General features: G+C 41.0%; 4 protein-coding genes and 1 non-coding gene across 10 annotated transcripts; all 5 read left to right on the top strand.

Annotated features, from left to right (window-relative positions):
• Positions 1-73, top strand: trnak-uuu (transfer RNA lysine (anticodon UUU)). Its single transcript has one exon. It is a non-coding gene; the product is annotated as a tRNA-Lys (tRNA).
• Positions 74-551: 478 nt separating this feature from the next.
• On the top strand, positions 552-2,614 carry hce2l2 (high choriolytic enzyme 2-like 2). The gene is made up of 9 exons (XM_008299143.1): positions 552-611; positions 699-741; positions 828-890; positions 1,000-1,155; positions 1,278-1,395; positions 1,610-1,788; positions 2,194-2,275; positions 2,364-2,488; positions 2,586-2,614. Exons 1-9 carry the CDS (start codon positions 552-554, stop codon positions 2,603-2,605), a joined length of 846 nt encoding a protein of 281 aa, XP_008297365.1. The 3' UTR covers positions 2,606-2,614.
• Positions 2,615-3,953: 1,339 nt separating this feature from the next.
• hce2l1 (high choriolytic enzyme 2-like 1) lies at positions 3,954-5,543 on the top strand. The gene is made up of 9 exons (XM_008299156.1): positions 3,954-4,025; positions 4,109-4,160; positions 4,271-4,330; positions 4,411-4,563; positions 4,666-4,783; positions 4,866-5,044; positions 5,145-5,226; positions 5,319-5,443; positions 5,530-5,543. Exons 1-9 carry the CDS (start codon positions 3,954-3,956, stop codon positions 5,541-5,543), a joined length of 855 nt encoding a protein of 284 aa, XP_008297378.1.
• Positions 5,544-6,817: 1,274 nt separating this feature from the next.
• tra2b (transformer 2 beta homolog) lies at positions 6,818-12,086 on the top strand. 6 transcript variants are annotated; one of them, XM_008299138.1, is made up of 8 exons: positions 6,818-6,958; positions 9,477-9,619; positions 9,696-9,858; positions 10,060-10,248; positions 10,350-10,465; positions 10,849-10,971; positions 11,611-11,678; positions 11,776-12,086. In XM_008299138.1, exons 1-8 carry the CDS (start codon positions 6,935-6,937, stop codon positions 11,784-11,786), a joined length of 837 nt encoding a protein of 278 aa, XP_008297360.1. In that variant the 5' UTR covers positions 6,818-6,934; the 3' UTR covers positions 11,787-12,086. The 6 variants fall into 6 exon arrangements, with proteins under 6 accessions (XP_008297360.1, XP_008297359.1, XP_008297363.1 ...); XM_008299137.1 differs by having other exon boundaries at positions 11,608-11,678; XM_008299141.1 differs by adding an exon at positions 8,884-9,150 and having other exon boundaries at positions 9,477-9,858; positions 11,608-11,678.
• Positions 12,087-15,313: 3,227 nt separating this feature from the next.
• Positions 15,314-17,580, top strand: igf2bp2a (insulin-like growth factor 2 mRNA binding protein 2a). The gene is made up of 2 exons (XM_008299136.1): positions 15,314-15,907; positions 17,233-17,580. The coding sequence occupies exons 1-2, from the start codon at positions 15,733-15,735 to the stop codon at positions 17,295-17,297; spliced, it is 240 nt and encodes a 79-aa protein (XP_008297358.1). The 5' UTR covers positions 15,314-15,732; the 3' UTR covers positions 17,298-17,580.
• Positions 17,581-21,087: the final 3,507 nt, after the last annotated feature.

Here is a 21,087-nt window from a genome sequence, read left to right as displayed (position 1 = left end):
GCCCGGATAGCTCAGTCGGTAGAGCATCAGACTTTTAATCTGAGGGTCCAGGGTTCAAGTCCCTGTTCGGGCGATACAATTTTCTCTTCTCATAACGCGCCGCGCATGAAAATATGTTATTTACACGCGAGCTTTGCGAGAGTGACGCATCATCTGAAATTAGCAGCGCAGCCTAGCATGTGAACCGTGAGTAAGCTCAGGTTCAGTGCAAAGAAAACAGCACTCCAGGTAAATGTACACGACATCCAAAGCCCAAAATTGTACGAAACGTGCGCCAAACATTAAAACCGTTTCATTTAAAGCTAGTTATTGAAGTGGAGCTGTTATTAAACACGGGGAGACCTCACATTATGCTACCTTTGGAGAAGTTGTTTGTGAAAGAATCAAACTAATTTGGGGATTAAACTCACTCGCAAACAAATAACAGTAACCCAGTAATTTACCTGAGATAATCACGGGTATTATGTCGGGACAGCGACTGGGAACACCTATAAAGCTTGGTGTTAGTGCGGGTCAAATGGCAACGCTGAAGACAGATCTGCCTGGCAAAGATGGAGCGGATTATCCTCCTGTGCATGGTCTCCACCTGTGTCTCAGCTGTGCACGCTCAGGTAAATATGCATGATGCTGGGATTGGAGCAAGATTTTGACAAATCCGTGAACAGAACTGATGAGAAATTGCTGTGGGTTTATTGCAGAAATTTCTGTTCAGCCCAAAATGGGGTCCCATTGGCTATAAAGGTAAACATAATTTTAAATGAATCTGAATGTTAGAGTAAAAGTGACTTGAGTGACAGCACACATGACAACCAACTCTTCTTTTTAAGCACGTGAAGAGGCTGAAGATGGAACTGCAATGGATAAAATCATTAAAGCTAATGAGTTTCAAGGTATGTTGCAGACAGGGCAGTTTACACAACATACTGTAAAAAATAAAATAAAAAAGAGCTCTGCTTGCCCTATCTTCAATGATTTAATTTTTCCTGACTTGTGTGTCAGCTTCCCGAGTCATAGATGGCACCACCACCCTCAGAGAGGGAGACATTGCTGTTACCTCTGGTCGACGCAGCAAAGTCTGCTTCGCACGGAGCTGCCTCTGGTCCAAGTCTGTGGATGGACACGTCTATATCGCATATAAACTCTCAGAGGACTACAGTATGTTGTTTCTGTATTTGATGTGTAAACTGATGTGATTCTTTTTGATGTTTTGCCAAGTTTCTGTTGAATGATTTACAAATTGTCTGTCTTGCGTCCACCCTGTCTAAACAAATGAACAGCTGATTTGGAGACAAAGGTGATAAAGAAAGGAATGGAGAACATAGAGAAAGGCACCTGTGTGCGGTTCGTCCCTCGGACTCACCAGAGAGACTACGTCGACATTCAGCCAAAGTCTGGGTGAGAGCTGGAGCCTGTCTGTTTGCTTCTATAGTAAAATGTTGTCTTGTGTACAAGAGATGTAAAATGCAGGATTTCATAGAGAGATAAGTGTAACTGACACAAAGAAAACTTTAGTGATCATCATTTAGTCTATCCTGTAATATTATACTGGACTGAGCTCACATCTTGAAGTTATGGTATGTGTGCTTTTTGTGCGTGCGTGTTAAACCAGGTGCTGGTCCTACCTTGGTGCGCGTGGTGGAAAACAGACCGTGTCTCTCCAGAGCCCCGACTGCCTCCAGGTTGGAGTGATTGCCCATGAATTCATGCACGCTCTGGGCTTCGTGCACGAACAGTCCCGCTTTGACCGGGACAACTATGTCACCATCATGTGGCCAAACATTTGGAGAGGTAACTGCAAAGGGGTGGGAGGGTGTTTGCTTGGTGGAATGATGTCTGTAAATTACAGAATGGCTTTCACTGTATTCCTGCACCAGTTTTCAAAACACAAAAATTTACACATATCAGAATCAGAATCAGCTTTGATGGCCAAGTATGTACACAACATACATGGAAGTTGGTTCCCGCTGTTGGTGTCGCCCCAGGAAAAGAACAACAATCAAGTAAAATAACTATAGAAAGGAAAAAAATTAAATAAATAGTAACAATAAAAATAACATTAGATAAGATCAATATATACAAGAATATACACATCTAGCAGAAAAAAATATATGTACAGTGGTGCAAAAAAAATGACAGTGCAACAACAAAACAAACACAAAAATGAAACAATTTTTACCTTTTTGTTTCTAACAGATCGACTGAGGAACTTTGAGAAATTCAGGACTGAAAGTCTGGACCTGCCATATGACTATGGCTCAATCATGCACTTTGGGAAGTGAGTAATACTTTATATGTTGATCAAGCAGAATATAATAATTTGATTAAAGTGTTTATGGTGTAACCTATTACATGCATCTGTTCAGGTTTGCCTACTCTCAGGACGGACAGCCAACCATCATTCCTAAGAACAGCAAGGACATAAAGCTGGGCCAGGCATCATCTCTCAGCCACATCGACAAGCTGAAAATCAACAAACTCTATCAATGCGGTCAGCGGTGAACAACCTGAGCTCACCTCCACTAATTATTTCAGATTTCATTTATTTCACCGCCAGAGGTCTGATTCCTTTCTGTCTTTCTCTGCAGGTGACACGGATGATTACTGAGAGGAGAGGACACGCGGGAGTGAAAGTCGACATGATAAACTGCTGTTGAATGACATGAAACAGTTTCAATAAAGATTATTTCAAGCTTTCATTGTGTCCATGCAGTTGTGTAAACATTTATTTCCTGCTTTGAACAGCAGTCTGTAGTTTGAAGTAGACGTCTAAATGTCTCTATTTGCCCCATATAGCCAACAGTAATATTATAAATCAATAAGAGATAAGATAGAATCCTACTAACATGCATATGACTGCATGAATTACTTCATTTTCTTCTTTTTGCTGGAAGCTGAGACTTCCAAATGCAATTTCGTTATGTTTATGTAACATATGCATAACGACAATAAAAATTATTCTGTTCTCATGAAAATAAGTTATCAGAAGAATTAGAGCACATTAAACTAGGGGGATAAAGAAAAAACAGCTGTCAGTCTGTTTTATTATTGTGAAGAGTAAATAAAACCTGTGTTGATGTAGAACCACTCAGAATAGACGTGAATGTGTCCACATTTAAAACTCTGCACCCGTACATTTTGTACAGTTGTTTTATTTATTTTATTTTATTCACTTATTTTTATTTTTAAATTTTTAAATAGTATTTAACTTTAGCTCTTTTTCTGTTGTGATTGGTGTTTTTTCTTGCTGCTGCTGCTGTACCACAGTAATTTCCCAGACTGGGATAAATAAAGTATTTTTCTATTCTATTCTATTCTAACTCAGACACAGAACCGTGGTGGTGCTAATTTACCAGCTGTAACCATGGAGAGAAGATTTCATAAACTGCTCACACATGGGATTCTGGCCACAGTCATTACTCTTTTAAAATTGGCCCCTTGATAAAAATAGAAATGATATTTGGAAAACGATAAGGTTTTGTTTTTTTCTATATTTACCTTTGTGACCAAATGATTGTTGTCGAGGCAGTTATCATCTGATAGTATATCACAAAATCACCAGTTGCCAGCTCAGTCGGTGTCAAATTGCCGGTCTGCCGGCCTGGGTGGACACTTATTCTCACGGTGGCAACAGCTGAGTTGCTGCACATCCAGCAGCAAAACACGTTTAAGCGTCTCATTGCTGAAAGTGCTGAATCTGGCATGCGATAAGTACAGGGCGCGAGTGAAGGTCAGCATCAGGACCACCTGTTACGGATCAGTAGTGGACTTGAGTAAATTACACACACCGCATGATGAGAGCTCTTAATCATGCTTCATCATAGAATCGGGGCCCAATCAGTACAGAGCAGCGGAGGAGAAGTGGGTATATAGATTGAGCGGAGGTGTGGAGTTCACTGAGCTCTTGCACTGGAAGGCTGTGGACTGACACTGGTCAACCAGCCAGAAACACAACCATGCATTCTGCCGTGATGCTTCTGGGTGTCCTGTTTGGCTTGCTAGCCCAGGCGAGCACGCTGCCTGTTAAGGTCAGTACAAGGAGAGGATATTCTCAAGAAAATAATTTAGTTTTGTCAGCTTAAATACATTAACATGGACTTCTGTGTGACAGAACTCCACTGGTGTATATGAGGGGAAGATGAGGTTGAAAAGGAAATACTCAGGTAGGCTCTTGGAAGAAGTCACCTTTACATGCACTTCATCCTGCATTCTTATGATAATTCTGTTTGTGCACAACAGGAGAACAGGACTTTAACTTTGTTTTTGTGTTCAGATGAAATCCGAGACCATGAGGAACTTACTGCAATGGACCAAATCCTGGCAGTCAATAGCAGTAAGAAAGCTGTGATTTATTTAAAAATGTTCTGATTGGAGTGTTTAAATGCTCACGTTGAATGCTTATTTCCTCATCAGAGATGCGAGCACCCAGAGGACTGTCATTCAGAGAGGGAGACATCGCCACTTCATTCGTACGGAGCGCCATAAACTGCCCCGGCAATGCCTGTCTGTGGCCTAAAGCGGTGGATGGATTTGTTTATGTGCCATATATCATGTCTCCATTATACGGTATGAAGCTTCAGATCTTAGGAGGTGATGCTTATGGATATTTTTTTGGTTTTTATTCAAACTTTGCTTCTTCTTCTTCTTTTTTTTCTTTTTTAACGGTAGATGACATGGACAGGATCACCATAGAAACTGGAATGGAGGACATTTCCTCTGGAACGTGCGTTAAATTCGTTCCGCGCACTCATGAAGCCAGCTTCCTTGATATCCAGCCTAGATACGGGTGAGCATGACTCTTGTTTATTGGCCTTTCATGTTGTGCTTCTGCATCGTGACGTATACAAGTTTTGCTCTGCGCCCCAAAGCTGCTGGTCCTTCCTGGGCCAGACTGGAGGAAGCCAGACCCTGTCGCTGCAGACTCCTGGGTGCATGTGGTCAGGAGTGGCCGCCCACGAGCTCATGCACGCCCTGGGCTTTGTGCACGAGCAGTCCCGCTCAGACCGAGACCACTATGTCACGATTGTGTGGAAGAACATCATGGCAGGTTGGGATGAATCATCACCTCCTAACATTTTGTAGATTACAATCAGAAAGTCTGACTAGATTTTTTTTCTCAATTTTTTTTTTTTGTTCTGTTTTGACAGACCACATGCATAACTTCAGGAAACAGCTGACAAACAATCTGAACAGCCCGTATGACTACAGCTCGGTCATGCATTATGGACGGTGAGCAGCTCTTTTAGGCAACATCATCATACATTTTTCATGTTTATGCTGGGACATCACTGTACCATATACTTTATGCATCTTTGATTCAGATACGCCTTCTCTGAAGATGGTGGACCAACTATAATCCCCAAACCCGATCCTTACATTCCCATTGGCCAGAGAGATGGACCCAGTGCTCTTGATCTTCATAAAATAAACGTCCTGTATAACTGTGGTAGGTTAACTTACACATAAACCGACAACAACTGTAAAAAAACCATCCAAAGTTTCTCACTGGATGTTTTCTGTTTCCCTCTATAGGTACCAACGAGTAACTGGGTCTGCTGTCAAGTCCTGCCAGATGTGGGAAATAGTTTAAGCTCTGGTCTTTAATAGATAATACGAATGACATTACCTTAAGCTAAGCTACAGCAATATCACCAAGCCTAGTTTGTGCTTTTAGAATATGTTTATTCACCTTTCAGGACAATCCACTAATCTGCCATAAATTTGTCATGAGGTGAAATAAACACCCTGCCTGGCTGCATTTCTCTAATATCACTGGAAGACCAAGACACAAGACTGACCTGTTCTTTAAGTGCCTGCTGACGCCATTTAGATCACTGCATCCAATCTCTCCATAAGTTTGTGCCATTCTCTGCCTGCCTCTCAGCTTCTGCTCACTTCAAATAAAGAAAATGCAACAGTAACGCCACATCTTTTTTTTTGTCATATCTATGTTTTACAAAGATGAAATTTAGCCTCATTATCTGTAGGTTTTCTGATATTTAGGTAAACCAAACAGTAGTACTGAATTTCACTTCTGTTCTGTTCAGGTTTTTCTGAAAATGACAAATCCCTTAACAGTGATGATATTTTACACTTAACCCTACTCAGGACTTCCATGTTGCCATATGTAGAAGGTCTTTCAGGGTCCATTGGACCTCAAGAAAGAATATGTGTAAAATATTTGTTGGTATTCATTATAGACTTTTATGCTATGTTAAATAAATTTTCGGAGACGTTTAAGTGTCTTTGGTTCCAAATGCACGACAAATTTCCCTCTTTTTTGAATCTTAAAAAATAAAAAAATAATACCTGTCACTTAAACCAAATGGCCTGGGGTCCAAAAGACCCCAAAAGTCCTGAATATGGTTAACAGGTGTAGAAATAAAAGATGTAATTATGATTCCTACAAAATAAAAGCCCTGGTCAATTGGATTTATGTCAAGAATATTGCAATTTAAAAAATACTACTGTCCGATATGTTGTTGTTTTTTTTTTTTGACATGCACACATTGGAAATACTAGTGTATTTTTTATTTTTATTTATTTATTTTGAAAAACGCTTTCTTTGCAATTTGTCTAAACTTTTCTAAAAAAACAAAAAACAAATATGTGTCCTATTTCCGGTTAAATTTCTTGTGCTGCCACTGGAATGGAAAATTCAAGCCAAACTGCCTGCAGGGAATCATTTCGTGAATCAGCGTTAAGTTATTATTGAAAGCACTCAATAAAGGTGTGTACAGTAGGTGAAGTGTGGCCATGTGCCCGCAGGATGCATGTATCGTCTGATCCACACGGCGAGCAGCGGAGGGAGGAGCTAACCTTTACACACACACACACACACACACACTCATACACACTGTAGCTCGTAGTTAGCTTAGCCGGGTTAGCACCCGAGCATAATATCTGTTATTTTTTAATATATTGCGTGTCGCTAAATATGAGCGATAACGACAAGGGACGGGTATGTATTGCATTAGTCTGGGCTCTTGTCGTGACGTTTTCATGACTGTAGTGCTCGTATGTGTCGTTAATTGAAATTGTAACGTCTGTATTGTGTTTGCTAATGTTGTTTAGCCTAGCTTAGGTTGCTACGTCAGCTCTCCAGTCGAGCGTTGTCATTTATTTATTAATAGGTAAACGTGCAATTTGAGTAGTTATTAATAGTAACAATAATAATTAGCTAGCTGGCTAACGCTAGCTGGTCGGTGGTAGCTAGGCCCCAGGCCCTGTCTGTATGAAGGGGGCGTAGGTGCAAAGGGTCCAGACGAGAACTTTAACCAACCAACAATAAAAACCATCTCGTCAACATTGTTTTATTTTAATTTTTATTAAATTATTTTTTTTATTTTTTAGCTACGTTGGCAAAATGCCTGATGAAAGCAGTCAGACTTGTTCATCTTGAGTATAAATCTGTGCAAACACCAAAAGAAGCATTTTGTTTATGTCGACACAAATCAATAAGAAATTAGTATGTAAAGCTGTATTCATGTAAAATGAATACTTAAACTGGATTTGGACACCGCGTGTAATAATATCTCGACTGAATTATGTGAAGCTACGTTTGCTAATATTAACCTGAATGTGTCTGTGGGTTTCTCTAGTGTTTTTGGGGCGAGGCTACATGTGTCAATCAAACGACAGACTTGAATTAAATATTTTTAGTACAAAACGAACGGCCTCAAGATTTCCTCATTCATTTGTATTAATAACTTCAGCCCTTGCATGTCAATATGAAGACTAAGACTAATCTTACTTTGCTTAATGCCCCAGTCAGTGGATTGTTTCTGCACCATCTTTTACATTTGAGGACAGCTTGCTTTGGTTAGGAAAACCTTTTTGCATATGCTGTAGACTTTGAAATCTGGCCTGCATCGCCTTGTACATGCATGCAAGAATCATAGGCCTGTATAAGCATGATTTGCAAAAAGGGCGACTGTAATCCAATTGCAAGAGATTAGTTTATAACAGTGTCTGAGGAGAACCCTGCAACAGAATCATGTTTTCATGGGGCAGTGCACAGCTGACTTAATCTTTCAAACTTTTTAACCACCAGCCTCTTACAAGATAATCACTCCTTTTAAAATATGGGTTATAATTGCATGTTAATTATCCCTGTTTTCACCTGTTTATTTTGCAATGCAAGGCCACAACAATTATGTTATTCTGTGCTTGGCGTCGCTACAATCTTAGAATAAGTCCTCCATGTTTCAGGTCTGTTTTCAGGAGGTCAATACAAATGAATGGCAGTTGCATCTTGAGGTCGTTTGAGCGAACTTTTAAGATATGTTTGGGGGGGAACATGAAGGGGTTGTTGATTGAATTTCTTCCTGCATATAAATTTTTCACATTCAGTGTTCTGATGTACGCTGTATTGCCTTAAAGGTCACTTGACTGAAATTCCGTCGACAGCATCAGTAAGACAATATGTTTGTTGTAGAAGAAGTGCTGCTATAAAAATGAAAGGTAATCATGTAAGCATTGCTCACACCATCTTGTGAATATGTACAGTTTTCTGACACAGACAGCCTCGGGTGTCTGTCATCGTAAAGTCAAAATACAGCCAGGGTGGAAAAACAGATGAACATGTCTTCACGTGCTTACCTTTCCATTTTTGCAGCTGTTTTCCAGACTATCACACCTCCCTTTATGCATTGTTGCTCACCTCTTTGATATTTTACGCAACTCTAACCGAAAGTGACCAGTAGGACATAACAATGAACGCAGAACCGCTGAAAGTGAAATATTTATAAAAGTGAACACTGACAATTTGCATAATGTGGTCTGAAAATGACCCTTTCATGTCATAAGAACGTAATAACACTGACTTAAGTTGAAAGAGCGTGCAATTGTAGTCATATACTCTTCATCCTTTTCTTTTTCATAAAGGTTAAGGTTGGACGAAGAAAATACGGAAGAAGTCTCATGTCCACTTTATTTTCAATAATATGAAGCTCAGATGTGTGCAGCTGAATTGTTGAATGCATGCTAAAACATGAGGAGGGAAGAAGTGTGGGCAGTGTGTGAGATGGGGGAAGTAAGAAGAAGTGAGAAGTAAGACAATTGAAGAAAGAAGAATAATGTGAAGTAATGAAGTTACAGAAATGAAGTTAAGGAAGTAATCTGGATAAGGTCACTGCGCTAAGTAAACTTCTGGTCTGTTTGTCAAATGCGTGCATGTCCTTTGTTATTGAATACAACACATATTAATTTAAATCAATTTTACTTTTGCAATTGACATTTCTATCTTTTCACCATGATGACTTTTATATTGATTAATGTAATCATACTGATATCACACTATCCACAGAATAGCATTAACCTGCATTCCTAATTCACAATCCTGAATTTTGTTTCTTTACTGCACTCTTCACAGGATAGTCTTAATTCTTAACTACATGGAAATATTTTTTGGCAAATTTCTCTGCTCGTCACCTCAATGGTGCTGATAACGCATTTTTCGGTGTGTGTGGTTCGTTCAGGAGTCTCGCTCCGCATCCAGGAGCGTGAGTCCGCGGGGTTCTGGGAAGTCAGCGAGCCGATCCCCAGCTCGTTCGGCCCATTCAAAAGATGGCTCCCAGCGCTCGCACTCCAAATCTCGGTCTCGATCCAGGTCGAAATCTGGGTGAGTGACGAGTTGTACAGTGGCGTGAAAGTCACGAGCCGGTATGAATGTCGGAGTATTGTTTCTGTCTCTACAGGTCCCACTCCCACCGCGGCTCACGCAGGCACTACAGCCGATCTCGCTCCCGCTCGCGGTCCTATCATCGCCGATCTCGCAGCAGGTCCTACAGCGGGGAGCGTCGACGCAGAAGCCACAGTCGCTCACCCATGTCCAATCGCCGCAGGCACATCGGCAACCGTGTGAGTACTCCGTGGTTTTAGTTTCTGAAGAACCTGCCAGCGCTGCATGCATTCTTGTGGGATGTCTGAATACATCCATCTTAGTTCAAAAACAGAATTTTTAATTGCGCGTGCAGTCTATAAACGGAAACGAGATTGTTTTGATGGGTGATTGCATCAGAAAATGATCAAATCAAAAGCTTAATATCTTTAAAACTGCAGGCTAATCCAGATCCCAACTGCTGCCTGGGAGTGTTTGGCTTGAGTTTGTACACCACAGAGAGAGATCTGAGGGAAGTCTTCTCTAAATACGGCCCCCTGGCGGACGTCTCTATCGTGTATGACCAGCAGTCGAGGCGCTCCAGGGGCTTTGCTTTTGTTTACTTTGAGAACACAGATGATGCTAAAGAGGTATAAGAGTATGAGTTAATAAAATCCCCTGTTAAACCTGTTCTTAAGATATTCTCTGGGTCTGCAGATGTAATTTGTCTGTTTTTTTTTTCCACTGTCAGGCAAAGGAACGAGCCAATGGCATGGAGCTGGATGGGCGCAGAATTAGAGTTGACTTCTCCATCACAAAAAGACCTCACACCCCAACCCCTGGCATCTACATGGGACGGCCTACGTAGTAAGTCATCTGAAGCATAATGCCTGTTTGTGTGGAACAGTTAGGTTGGGCTGTTTTAGATCTATTCTTAGAGCTAGTCTATCAAAGAGAGCAATAAATGATAAGAGAGAACTGTTGGAGGGTCTTTTTGATATACCTGGAACAAAGCGGTTTCCCATGATTAGCTAATGGTTTTATTTGTATATATAATCAATCTACTGTTAGTGATTAGAAAATGGACCAAAGTCATTCAGTTGCTACGACGACTTTAGGGTAGGTGTGCAGGTACAATATAATAAATGCCGATACTGTTTGAGTTGTGCTTGTGCACAAACACGTTAACTGCACATCTAATGTAACAGGAAATGAAGCCAAACTTCAGGATGTTATTGTGTTCTGTGTAGCGGAGGAGGTGGTCCCAGTGGTCCTCGGCGCTATTCGCGTGACTACGACCGTGGATATGATCGCGGATACGACAGAGGTGGCTACGATCGCTATGACGACAGGGACTACTACAGATCGTACAGGTGACTGTCTTCATCTGCTAAAGTAATTCTACTGATTAATAATTCATTCGCTGACCCTCTGAACCCCAAAACCTACCGGTGGAATTGAACAAAAATATAATCTATGATACAAATTGGTACAAAACACAGTTTGCACCAGATTCTATTAAAAAAAATAAAAATAAAAATAAAAAAAAATTCTGCACTCTGTGGCTCAACCAAGAAGCCACGACTGACTCTGGTCTGACCAACAGTCATGCAACCAAAATTCATAGACTTTCCGACTTAGGCTTTTTTCTTAGCACCTGCCCACACTTGTACAAATGTTGCACATGTTGATTCCAATCTTTTTAAAAATGTGAAATGTGAGTAATTATTGAAATTCAACTTTTCTTATAATTTGTGTCATTATAACTTGGACAAAAGACATTTCTACTTCTAGCCATTGCTGTGCTGTTTCAATAGAGAAGTGTGTCTTTATGTTGCAGTAAAAATGAGCTCAGAGTGAGTAAATATGTGAAAAAGAAACGCTCAGACTGCTTAAGGTTTAGTGGGCTAATAATGCACAGTATTTCGTATTCCTGTTCATTGCTTGATTCTCCTCTGGAGCTGATTTAAAATAGATAAAAAACAACCGTTAACACTGTTTTGTTTCAGAAGGCGGTCTCCATCACCGTACTACAGAGGAGCTTACAGGTCTCGGTCCAGATCGCGCTCCTGTTCTCCCCGTAAGTCTTTCCCAGAAATGATCAGCTGTATTATTGAAGCATCCAAAGGGGTTCGGTGTGTTGGAGTTTGGTCTAATGGCTCTGTTTTGTTTCACAGGTCGATATTGACCCTTTCTGTCAATCAAAAAAACCCTTTCCATCCCAAACAGGAAGTGTTTCTGAGAGACATGGTTGACCTCAGAGTAGATCTTTCGTTCTTAAGGTGATCGTCACACTTCAGTTCGCTCATGTACACGACCAGTACGACTACATGGACATCAGTGGTGAAGCAGTCCTCTCATGTTGTTAATTTTAAATGTAAATGTAAATGTTTTATTAATGTATTAATTTTTTTGTTGTAGACAAATTGAGTGAAAATTTGTCTGTAACGAGATTAAAAGGGAGATCCGTTTTTTTTTTCCACCTGGATTTGTGTCCTTCCTTAGAGCCCGTCTGCTTCCCACAACATGCTGTCGCGAGGCTGCTGTAACGCAGAGCAGAAGATGCTGCAGTCTTGATTTTATCGCGTTGCAATGGGGTAACGTCTACACAGTTTACATCTTCTCAGCTTTAACAATATAACCTGAAACGTGCACCTTTGCATTGATTTTTAAAAGCTTCTTAAACTGTCAAATTTACAAACGAATGAAGACGATGGCAAAGCATGAGCTCATATGTCTGCTCTCTCCTTTTAGAAACTGTAGAAACAGAAAAAAAGGACTTCGGGTCCTTTATGCCAAATACGTCAAAGCTGGTGTCAAGTAGCTGATTGTAATTAGTTGAAACAAATAGCTGCTCTGTCATCCGTTTTACTGTTTTCCAAGCTGCCTTGTTGAAGGTCACAGGTCACTAAATCATAGCACGGCCCACTTAGCGGCAGAGAAAGGTCACCTTAATACAAATGAGATAATCTTGCAGTATAACGGGTTAATTTGAAAGTGATGCGTGTGTTAAAAGGTGACTTGTTGGCACTCTATAACCTTATGAGGAGAGCTAAGCCAAGAGTAAATGCAGCTCGGCAGCCTGGGTGAACTCGAGTTAATTTCACAGCCGAGCAGCAACTGGACCAGAAGTCCAACATCTACCCCTGCTGGTCACAGAGGAGTCCAAACCTGTTCCAGCATCCACGGCATGTACAGCACATGGAAATCTGCATAACTTGGTCAAGTAAGTTAATTGTAGTCATTCAGTTTTCATCATGTGGAAGGAGGGAAAAAAACAAGTTCTTGAAAAGAGCAGCAAAAACCGTCTGTATCCTCACTCAGAGGGTTGGTTCAGCCAGATTAGTTTTTATAAATCACCTTCTTCACTTATCTGGAGTGGGATCGAGACATGCAGATCATCTTTGTTTTATTTGTCCAGACTTTGTAATATCCGTTGTGAGATTTCAGTTACAGTTGAGATGAATGGATTTCATTTACGGCGCGTGCAGCACACTCAAAACCACCGCTTTGTTTTTCTGCTTCATTATCGAGGTGCATTAACCCCTTAAATAAAAGTACAAAGGTATCAGCAACACAAAGCATTGATTACTAGATTTAAAATATTCTCTATTATTTTTTTTAGCATACGTTTTGTGATTCCTGACTAAGACACTGAACACAAAGAGGAGCCTATGGCTTCAACTGCCTGTGGTGACTTTACACTTTGGCTTATTGCACAACACAACAGGAGATTGAACATTTGCCATGTTCCACCACGAACGCTGTTTTCTCCCACAGGGGATATGACGGGACGTGAAGAAACCAGTGAGGCGGTTTCCTTTTGTTTTTTTATGAATGGTTCTTTTACCTGATATTGTCTTTTAACAGATCTTTCTTACTCTGTTTTTAACTGTAGGTTTATTTGTGGCCATTTATTTCTTTTGATAATCGCATTGTAATTTCCATCATTTAATTCCATTAGTAAATTTCACCCTCAATCTTGGAAAAAAAGTAAAAGAACTGAATATAATACACAAAAAGTGCTACAGAATTTAAGACAATGCATGTGCTGTTAAAACATTTGAAGCTAACTCTCCAATAAGATGCTCCAAAGATTGTCTTAAAGCCTTCAGATGGAGCGTAGAAACCAGTGAAACGACACCAGTAACCACCAGTTACACCCGTGACCACACCTTGGAAACTACATAAGCCTATTTATTTCTCTGTTCCACCACAAATCTACATTTTCGTGTGTAAGCAACATGTCCTCCAAATGTCATATCCTTTCCAGTCGCAGGTCATTTTCCTTTCAGAGTGGAACTTGGGTTTTTTTTTTTTTTTTTTGGGTGCACGCTGACATAATTGCACACAACGTATATACAGGAGGGAGGGGGGGAAGCAACAAAAAGCGAGTACGTTCACGTTAAACCCAGCAATTGGTTTAATTTGTAAACCATATATTTAATATCAGGAGTCACAGACTTGAGTATGGTGATGATCTGGTTGGTGAAAATGAATGGGTCACTTGTTTGAATGATGATTTCCCGGCCGGCAGCAGAAAGGCCCTACAACTACTGTGTTATGTCATCAGGAAAGTAACTAAAGAGCTGTTTTGTAAATAGGCCACAGTTTGGACATTCCTCTGTTCACACACTGACGTAAACAAGGCGAGGAATGGTCACTCCTGCTGCTGGCACTCTCTCCACTACAGTAGGGTGGCAGTAATGTTCCAAGGCACACAGGCCAGTCACATGTAGAAACACTCAATCGCTGTAGGCCAAGGCTCCTCCTTCTCCTCCTCCTCCTCCTCCTCCTCCTCCTAGTGTAGGTACAAGACTCCACATCCATGCATGAGCGCTGCAGCCTTTCACTGACATTTCAGCTTTTGTCTGAATTCCGCCTTGCTTACCTAACTGTGCTTCCCTCCTAAACACACCTACATCACCGGCAGCAGCACAGAAAAAAAAAGAAAAGAGGAGGGGATGCTGCTAATGCTGCTATACCATGAGAGTAGCCAAGTGGTATGAGCTCAGACTGGTTGAGTGACACTGCATGCAGGGTTGCCTCCTCCCAGCACAAGTGAGGGGCTGGAATCCCCACACCTCTTCTTATCAGCAGCTAAAAATAAATATTTGCTCTTTTTTTTTTTCATTTTGGGGCTTGGCCCTATTAGCACAGGTTACAAGTGAAAATGTCATCACCTTTAATAGCAAAGTGTGAGCTGAAGTGGTGAGGATGATCGCAGAAGCTCCTGGAAATAAGCAGGATATTTACTTTCACTATTATTTCTGCAAGGACACAATGTACAACAGTGGCAGTTTTTTTTTTTTTTTTAGGTTTCACTTTCTATACTGCAAACAATCCCTTTCATTTTTGAAAAAAATCAGATGATTAATTGCAGCCGAATCTTGCAGGATGAAAAGTATTATTATTGTTATTACATGATTATTACAGGCTGATATCTCAAACAGGTGTCGCTCCAATCAAATCCATATTTCTGTGTGGCTCGTAAATAAATAAAAGGCAAACTGTGGGGATCAGTGACACTGTTTGAGTCGACAAGTACAGTGACAACGACTTGATTTTCCACACAGTAGCTCTTTTTTTTTTTTTTTTTTTTTTCACTCCCTTCAGCCTGGAGGGACCCAAGGCACGGCCCTTATTATGATTTGATGAAATAACCCCTCTGCCTCCTTTAAGCCCATCCCTTTGCTGAATGTACCCAGTGATCATCATGCCACTTTCATACCCTGCTGCACTTTCTACGCTGGAAGAGCAGCGGTGATCCCACATGCACCTCCAAACATCTTTTTTTTTCTTGTGATTTTAAGGGAGATTTTATTTAGAGGCGGCGCTTGTTGGCTCCAGAGTAGCGTCGTAACGACACTTTTTTTTCCTCTCCCCCCCAGTCCCTGTTAAAAGAGTTTGACCAGGGCCAGAGTTGGTGCTGGGGGGTCGCCTATAGCTTAGTAATAACCTGGGGGGTGATTGCTGCGTTTTTAAAAAAAAAAAAAAATCCCAGCAGATTTAATATTTTTTTTATATATTTTATTTTTTTATTTTTTATTTTTTTTCTACTTCTTCTGAATATCGCCACTCTAAGATCTGATACCCCCTTCGAGATTTCTTTTTTTCTTTCCCCTTTTCAGATCATGAACAAACTATATGTCGGGAATTTAAGTCCTTCGGTCACTGTCGAGGACTTGAAGCAGCTCTTTAGGGAGAAGAAGCTTCCAGTGCCCGACCAGATCATACTGAAATCCGGCTATGCTTTTGTGGACTTCCCCGATCACAACTCGGCCATAAAGGCTATAGAGATTCTTTCTGGTAAGTGTGGATTTTTTTTGATAAGTGATGCTGCTGGTGACAAGAGAAGAGGGGGAAAATATTTCACAGCGAGTCAAAAAGAGAGAGAGAGAGAGAGAAGAGGAAAAAAAAACAGCAAGATGAGGTTTTAAAAAAGAAAACAACAAAAACACACGCAGGTCAGGGTGTCCGAAATGTGAAATATTGCCCGTTTCCTTGTGTGATTTCTTTATTTTTTGTTGTTGTTGTTGCTCGGGACAGTGTGTGTGTTGTGTTTTCTTCTTCTTCTTCTTCTTTGCGATCACATCCGTGTGCCATGAGAGTTTAGATGAACGCTCAGTCATGCACGCTCCAAGAAAAATTGGATAAATTATCGATCACAGGACACACTCGGGGCTTTAGTGGCCGTTTGCTTAAAGAAAACACGAGCCGTCGTAACGCAATTTACGCGCACAATAACCTGTATTTCGGAGATTCCGATAGTGAGGGGCGCTACTTTGCAATCACCCGCTGGAATGTATGGGATGGTCTGATGGTTCGGGTAGGCATAATTATTTTTCACTTATTTTTTATCTTGATTTTATTGAAGAGAGCAGAGCGGAGCGAGCGCGGAAAACTTGTCAGATCCATGTTCCTCTGATGTCTGGCTATGTTTTTACGAGGTGTCTTGGAGGTGGGTCACGGGGGTCCAGAGGAAAGAGCTAATAAACAGGTAGCTGAGGGGGGACGAGGTGAGACGCTAATTCCGTGCTGCGCCAGGCCACTCATAGTAACGAAAAGCCGTGCTCAAAGCCTCGCCGAGGAGCGCTTCAAAAAAAAAAAAAAAAAAAAAAAAGAATCCAACCAAACCTTCGGCTTGGAGGCACAAACACGGAGAATTAAGAAACACCTACCTACAATAGAAAGAGTACAAGTCATTCTCCTCTCAAACCACCTCTTCTTTTGATGTTGCATTCTTTACTGGGAGACAGGAGGAGAAAAAAAAATATCCCTCATTGCACTGTGAGGGTTGTGGGAGTGGAAAGCATGGCTGCCCATTTCCCCCCCAAACACTATATAAGCTTATCATTTTTTTTTGTTTGTTTCTAATTTGGCACCGATGCCCTCAATTGTCACCCACGACAATGTCACAGTTGCATTAATGTAAACATATGGAGCTTTTTTACGCACACGGCGCGCCCCGTTGCACAGGACTTTTTCGTTTTTTTGGAGGGGCTGGCTGTTTGAATGGGGACGCACCTACTTGGTGAAGTGATTCAAAGTGTTGGTTGTGTAGGCCTGCCAGCTTGCTTTGTTACTTTTATGACACGCAGCTAACGTTACACTATCAATTCTCGTCCCTACAGGTAAAGTTGAATTACACGGAAAGGTGATAGAGGTAGACTACTCTGTTCCCAAAAAACTAAGGTAGGCCTACAATCTAACACACACACACACACACACACACCCTCACTCTCATGCACACACACACTCATTGTATCCTACGCCTATACTGTGCCCCATGGCAGCCTGTGTGTGACCTGTAGGCTTCCGCTGTGAAATATAGCAAGCGAATTTTCCCCCACACTTTTCCTCGGCTGCTGCTGCTGCTGCTGCTGCGTGTGATTTGGTGCCACGCCGCCGCCGTCGTGTTGCTTCTTGGCGGTGGGGATTTTTCTTTCTTTCTTTTTTTTTTTTGCAATTGTGTGGTGATTAAACAAAAGAAAGAAAGCGACAAAAGAGGCAGTTTTTTAGTCCTCCCAACATCCGCAGAACACACGGTGGCTGCTGCCATATCGCGTGATCTGCAGCGAGGCCTGTCCCCCCCACCTCCCCAAACCTCCAACACCCCCCTCACTGTAAAACACGGACACACTAAGTGCACACATGCAGTAGCTGGGTCTTAATTGAATTTATCACGCAAGCTGCAATCAAACTTTCACATAGGCTAAAATACGCATGGTGCTGCTTTCCACGCAAGGCTGCTTCTTTTGTTGTTGTTGTTGTTGTTGTTTTCTGTACATGTAGGCGATAAAGTTAGGTTTGATTATTGACTGTAGCACCGCAATGCACTATGAGTTGCATACCAATCAGCTGTGGCCCCCCTTCTGCTTACTATATGCATGCATGCGGATGTATGGAAGGAGCCACGTTGTGTGTGTGTGTGTGTGTGTGAGCGAGCGAGGCGAGTTTTGTGAGCCACCCTATAGGCCACCCCACCACCATCGCCACACCAACTGTGCTGTTTTGTGTTTTCTTTGCATCAGCTCGCAGTTTACAAACCCGTGAAATCCACTAGATTATCAGTTGTTAGTGTATTTTTGTAAAATACTTGAAAAACAAGCAGTATTTAGCCGTGCGTAACGCATGGCAAAGTCCCTCGTTTTGTGGCACAGAACGCAGCCTCCACTCCCTCGACGACGCACAGATCCACCCAGTTTCACAACAATACATTTGGCTATAGGGAAAAGACTACATTGCGTGACAAAAAGGTAAATATTCAAGCCCCTTGTGGAGAAACACGTGACCCATACTTTATGCGCTTCCAGCATAGTCCTCCCCCTTCAGTGCAGGCTACACTTTCCTGCATTACAGCCCTCGCTTCTTTTTTTTCCGCTCTTTTTTCCTCTTTTCTTTACTGTGCAACACTGTAGAGGAAATCCTACGTGTTCAAAATGTCTAGTGATCGAGCTGCTGTGTCGTTTGCCCGCTTTACGGCTCGATCTGAAGGCGTTTTGTCAAGCTGCAAGGCGCAACATGGTGTAAAAGCCTGCGCCACTCCCCACAGTTAATGTGCACGTAGGCCATGGCAATGTTGGAGAGCCTCATAATGGCTGCCATGATGGCCCTGCACACTGCTCGGCTATAGGCGGAATCAGATGGAGCAAATGTCCATACATGTGGCTGCATGTGTCCAATCGGCGCCGTGTGCAGCTGCAGGAACCTGTGTGCGTCCTGTGGAAAAAAAAACAGGCCTTAAAGCGAAATCTTCGCCATATCAGCGAGCTGTGTGTGAGCGCAGCGCGTGATACGTACAGGTGTTCATTTTGTAACGCAGACTCAGTGGAAAGTGGACGTGCTGAGGTGTAACTTCGTCTTATTTGTTGTAAAAAACGCTTCTGCTTTCCCACGTAGAGATTTTTTAAATTTAATTTCGAAAACCTTCCAAAAAAAGTTTTGCCGGTCGCTGCTCAGAGCTTTAAATGGCAGAAACGTTCACGTGTGTTAATTGTTTAAAGATTAGAAATGCAAATTTTGACCCTGAAGTGTGGGATTTAATTGTCATAATTTATGGAGGTTTAGCTGATGCAAATGTGTGGCGTTTTTTTTCTTCTTTTTTTAAAAATTCGTAATTGTTATAAATAAACATGCAATTCATAGCTGCTGAATAATCAAATTATCTCTCCTTTATTTATGGTGTTTTTCTAAACCCTGTGTTTAAATGTTAATGTAAACAGCTGCATGAATTCTGATGGATTTGGTTTTAATTCTCCTGTAGCTGCAGTGAGTCCACAGTTAAACAGGGCTGGAGCAGTGAACCAATCACCAGTTTTTCTTTTGTCATTAGGAAGCTGTGTGAGTTTTCTGTCTCATCTTCAGGCCTGCTGGCATTTCTTGGTTTTGTGAGTCTGCTGTAGTTTCAGCTGCTGTGTTGACTGTTGTCTGTTTATGTCTCTTATTTCTGCTAATAGGTGCATTTGGATTAACGCTTAAATTATGTCTGTTTTTACTGGCCAAAAAAAAATTATTCTGGCTGATTATGATGTTGTGTTTGTTGTAATAGTTTGCTTTCCAAAAAGTACTTTATGTGAAGGACTGGGCCTTTTAAATTCAGAATAATCTGGAAAGGACAAAGGTGTGGATTGATGTGGTTCTGATGCCTTTATTATCATTTAAATATTATTTCTGCTCCATACATTTTATGTTTTGATAAGTAATCAGTAATTTTATGGAGAATTAAAGTTGCTTCTTGATTTTGTTTGTTGGAACTTTTAAAGCCTCTAGTGTTGGTAAATGCTGAATAATAAGTGGTACAATATTGGCCACATTTAAAGGAGATTTTTGTTAAAATTAAAAAAGCTTTTTTTCTGCTAAAACCAATTGTTTTGATCACTTTCACAGTGTTTTAACAATGTAGGCAACTTAATATGATTTGCATTGCAGAGAGAATTGTTGCTCCAAATTAATTATGCTGCTGAGCTTAAACCTAAAATCATATTTCTATTATATGTAATTTCATTGCAGTCACATGGCCGTGATGTACAGAATAATTGTTGGTTTGAAATGTGAATGGTTTGTTTCTGAAATAATCAAAACTGCAGAGCTCATGAAATAGTAGAGAAAATCAACAAGTTTCTGTAGAATGATTATAAGCAGCATTATTTAGATTATTATGACTGTATAATATATATACTTTTAATTTGATTGTGAGAATTAAAATGACTTTGTTGAGAGAATTAAGTTTGCTTGTTAATACAAAAAATACCTTTCTTGTATTTTTTTTGCTCGTGTGTGTGTGTGTGTGTTTTTTAATGGTGGATTTATTATACACAACAAAATCAAGAATGCAATATTTTTCACAAGCTTATTAAGTTTCCTTGTTAAGAAAAGCTGAGTCTTTGCTCATGCAGCACACAGGGGAGCAGAGTGTGACTCGGTGTTAATTGATATTGGTGCTACATAAATGATATGCAGTGTTGCCTGACTATCAAGCAGGCGGTGGGGGTGTGGACAAAGCAGGCTAATGTGAGCTCTCGCTGCGAGCCTGATCAATAGTCGGTTATCAATATGGAGCACGTGAAGATGGTGTTGTTGTGGAATAAACAGGGTTGAAGCCAGCGCACGTTTGTTTACTTACTTGTTCAACTTTTGATAGTGACAAAACCAGACTTCCTTCTAATTATTTCTCTACACCTTAACCTGAAGTGAAAGTGTGCCTCAGTAAAAAAGTGACAAACTTGTATGACACTCCACTGGGCTGTGTTACAGTAAATGCAGGTTGAACTGCTTTGTTCCCTTCACGTGGATATTAAATGATCTGTGGGGTTTTTTTTTTTTCTTTTTCTTTTTTTTGAAAAGGAAACACACCAAGACATGGGTGTAAACATCTGCATTGCACCACACTGGTGCCCATGCAGATGTGTGTGTTGGGTTGTCAGTGCACACTGAGTCAAAACAGCGAAATACGATAGCCATCAGTTGATCCACTCCGAATCCATTAA

This window comes from Stegastes partitus, unplaced genomic scaffold (assembly GCF_000690725.1).
Source record: "Stegastes partitus isolate 25-593 unplaced genomic scaffold, Stegastes_partitus-1.0.2 Scaffold1383, whole genome shotgun sequence".
In the NCBI taxonomy this organism is placed as follows: domain Eukaryota; kingdom Metazoa; phylum Chordata; class Actinopteri; family Pomacentridae; genus Stegastes; species Stegastes partitus.
The sequence above is the reverse complement of the archived record's forward strand: the minus strand, read 5'-3'. Positions and strand labels throughout refer to the sequence as shown.

What these genes read in the sequence shown, in the direction of transcription:
- hce2l2 (XM_008299143.1), top strand. Translation starts at nt 552, where the DNA reads ATGGAGCGGATTATCCTCCTGTGCATGGTCTCCACCTGTGTCTCAGCT. An exon ending in TAAACTCTCAGAGGACTACA is followed by an intron (nt 1,156 to 1,277) that starts GTATGTTGTTTC and finishes ACAAATGAACAG; the next exon opens with CTGATTTGGAGACAAAGGTG. An exon ending in GTGGCCAAACATTTGGAGAG is followed by an intron (nt 1,789 to 2,193) that starts GTAACTGCAAAG and finishes TGTTTCTAACAG; the next exon opens with ATCGACTGAGGAACTTTGAG.
- tra2b (XM_008299137.1), top strand. Translation starts at nt 6,935, where the DNA reads ATGAGCGATAACGACAAGGGACGG. An exon ending in GCGATAACGACAAGGGACGG is followed by an intron (nt 6,959 to 9,476) that starts GTATGTATTGCA and finishes TGGTTCGTTCAG; the next exon opens with GAGTCTCGCTCCGCATCCAG. An exon ending in GACTACTACAGATCGTACAG is followed by an intron (nt 10,972 to 11,607) that starts GTGACTGTCTTC and finishes GTTTTGTTTCAG; the next exon opens with AAGGCGGTCTCCATCACCGT.
- igf2bp2a (XM_008299136.1), top strand. Translation starts at nt 15,733, where the DNA reads ATGAACAAACTATATGTCGGGAATTTAAGTCCTTCGGTCACTGTCGAG. An exon ending in GGCTATAGAGATTCTTTCTG is followed by an intron (nt 15,908 to 17,232) that starts GTAAGTGTGGAT and finishes TCGTCCCTACAG; the next exon opens with GTAAAGTTGAATTACACGGA.
- hce2l1 (XM_008299156.1), top strand. Translation starts at nt 3,954, where the DNA reads ATGCATTCTGCCGTGATGCTTCTGGGTGTCCTGTTTGGCTTGCTAGCC. An exon ending in CGAGCACGCTGCCTGTTAAG is followed by an intron (nt 4,026 to 4,108) that starts GTCAGTACAAGG and finishes TCTGTGTGACAG; the next exon opens with AACTCCACTGGTGTATATGA. An exon ending in GATATCCAGCCTAGATACGG is followed by an intron (nt 4,784 to 4,865) that starts GTGAGCATGACT and finishes TGCGCCCCAAAG; the next exon opens with CTGCTGGTCCTTCCTGGGCC.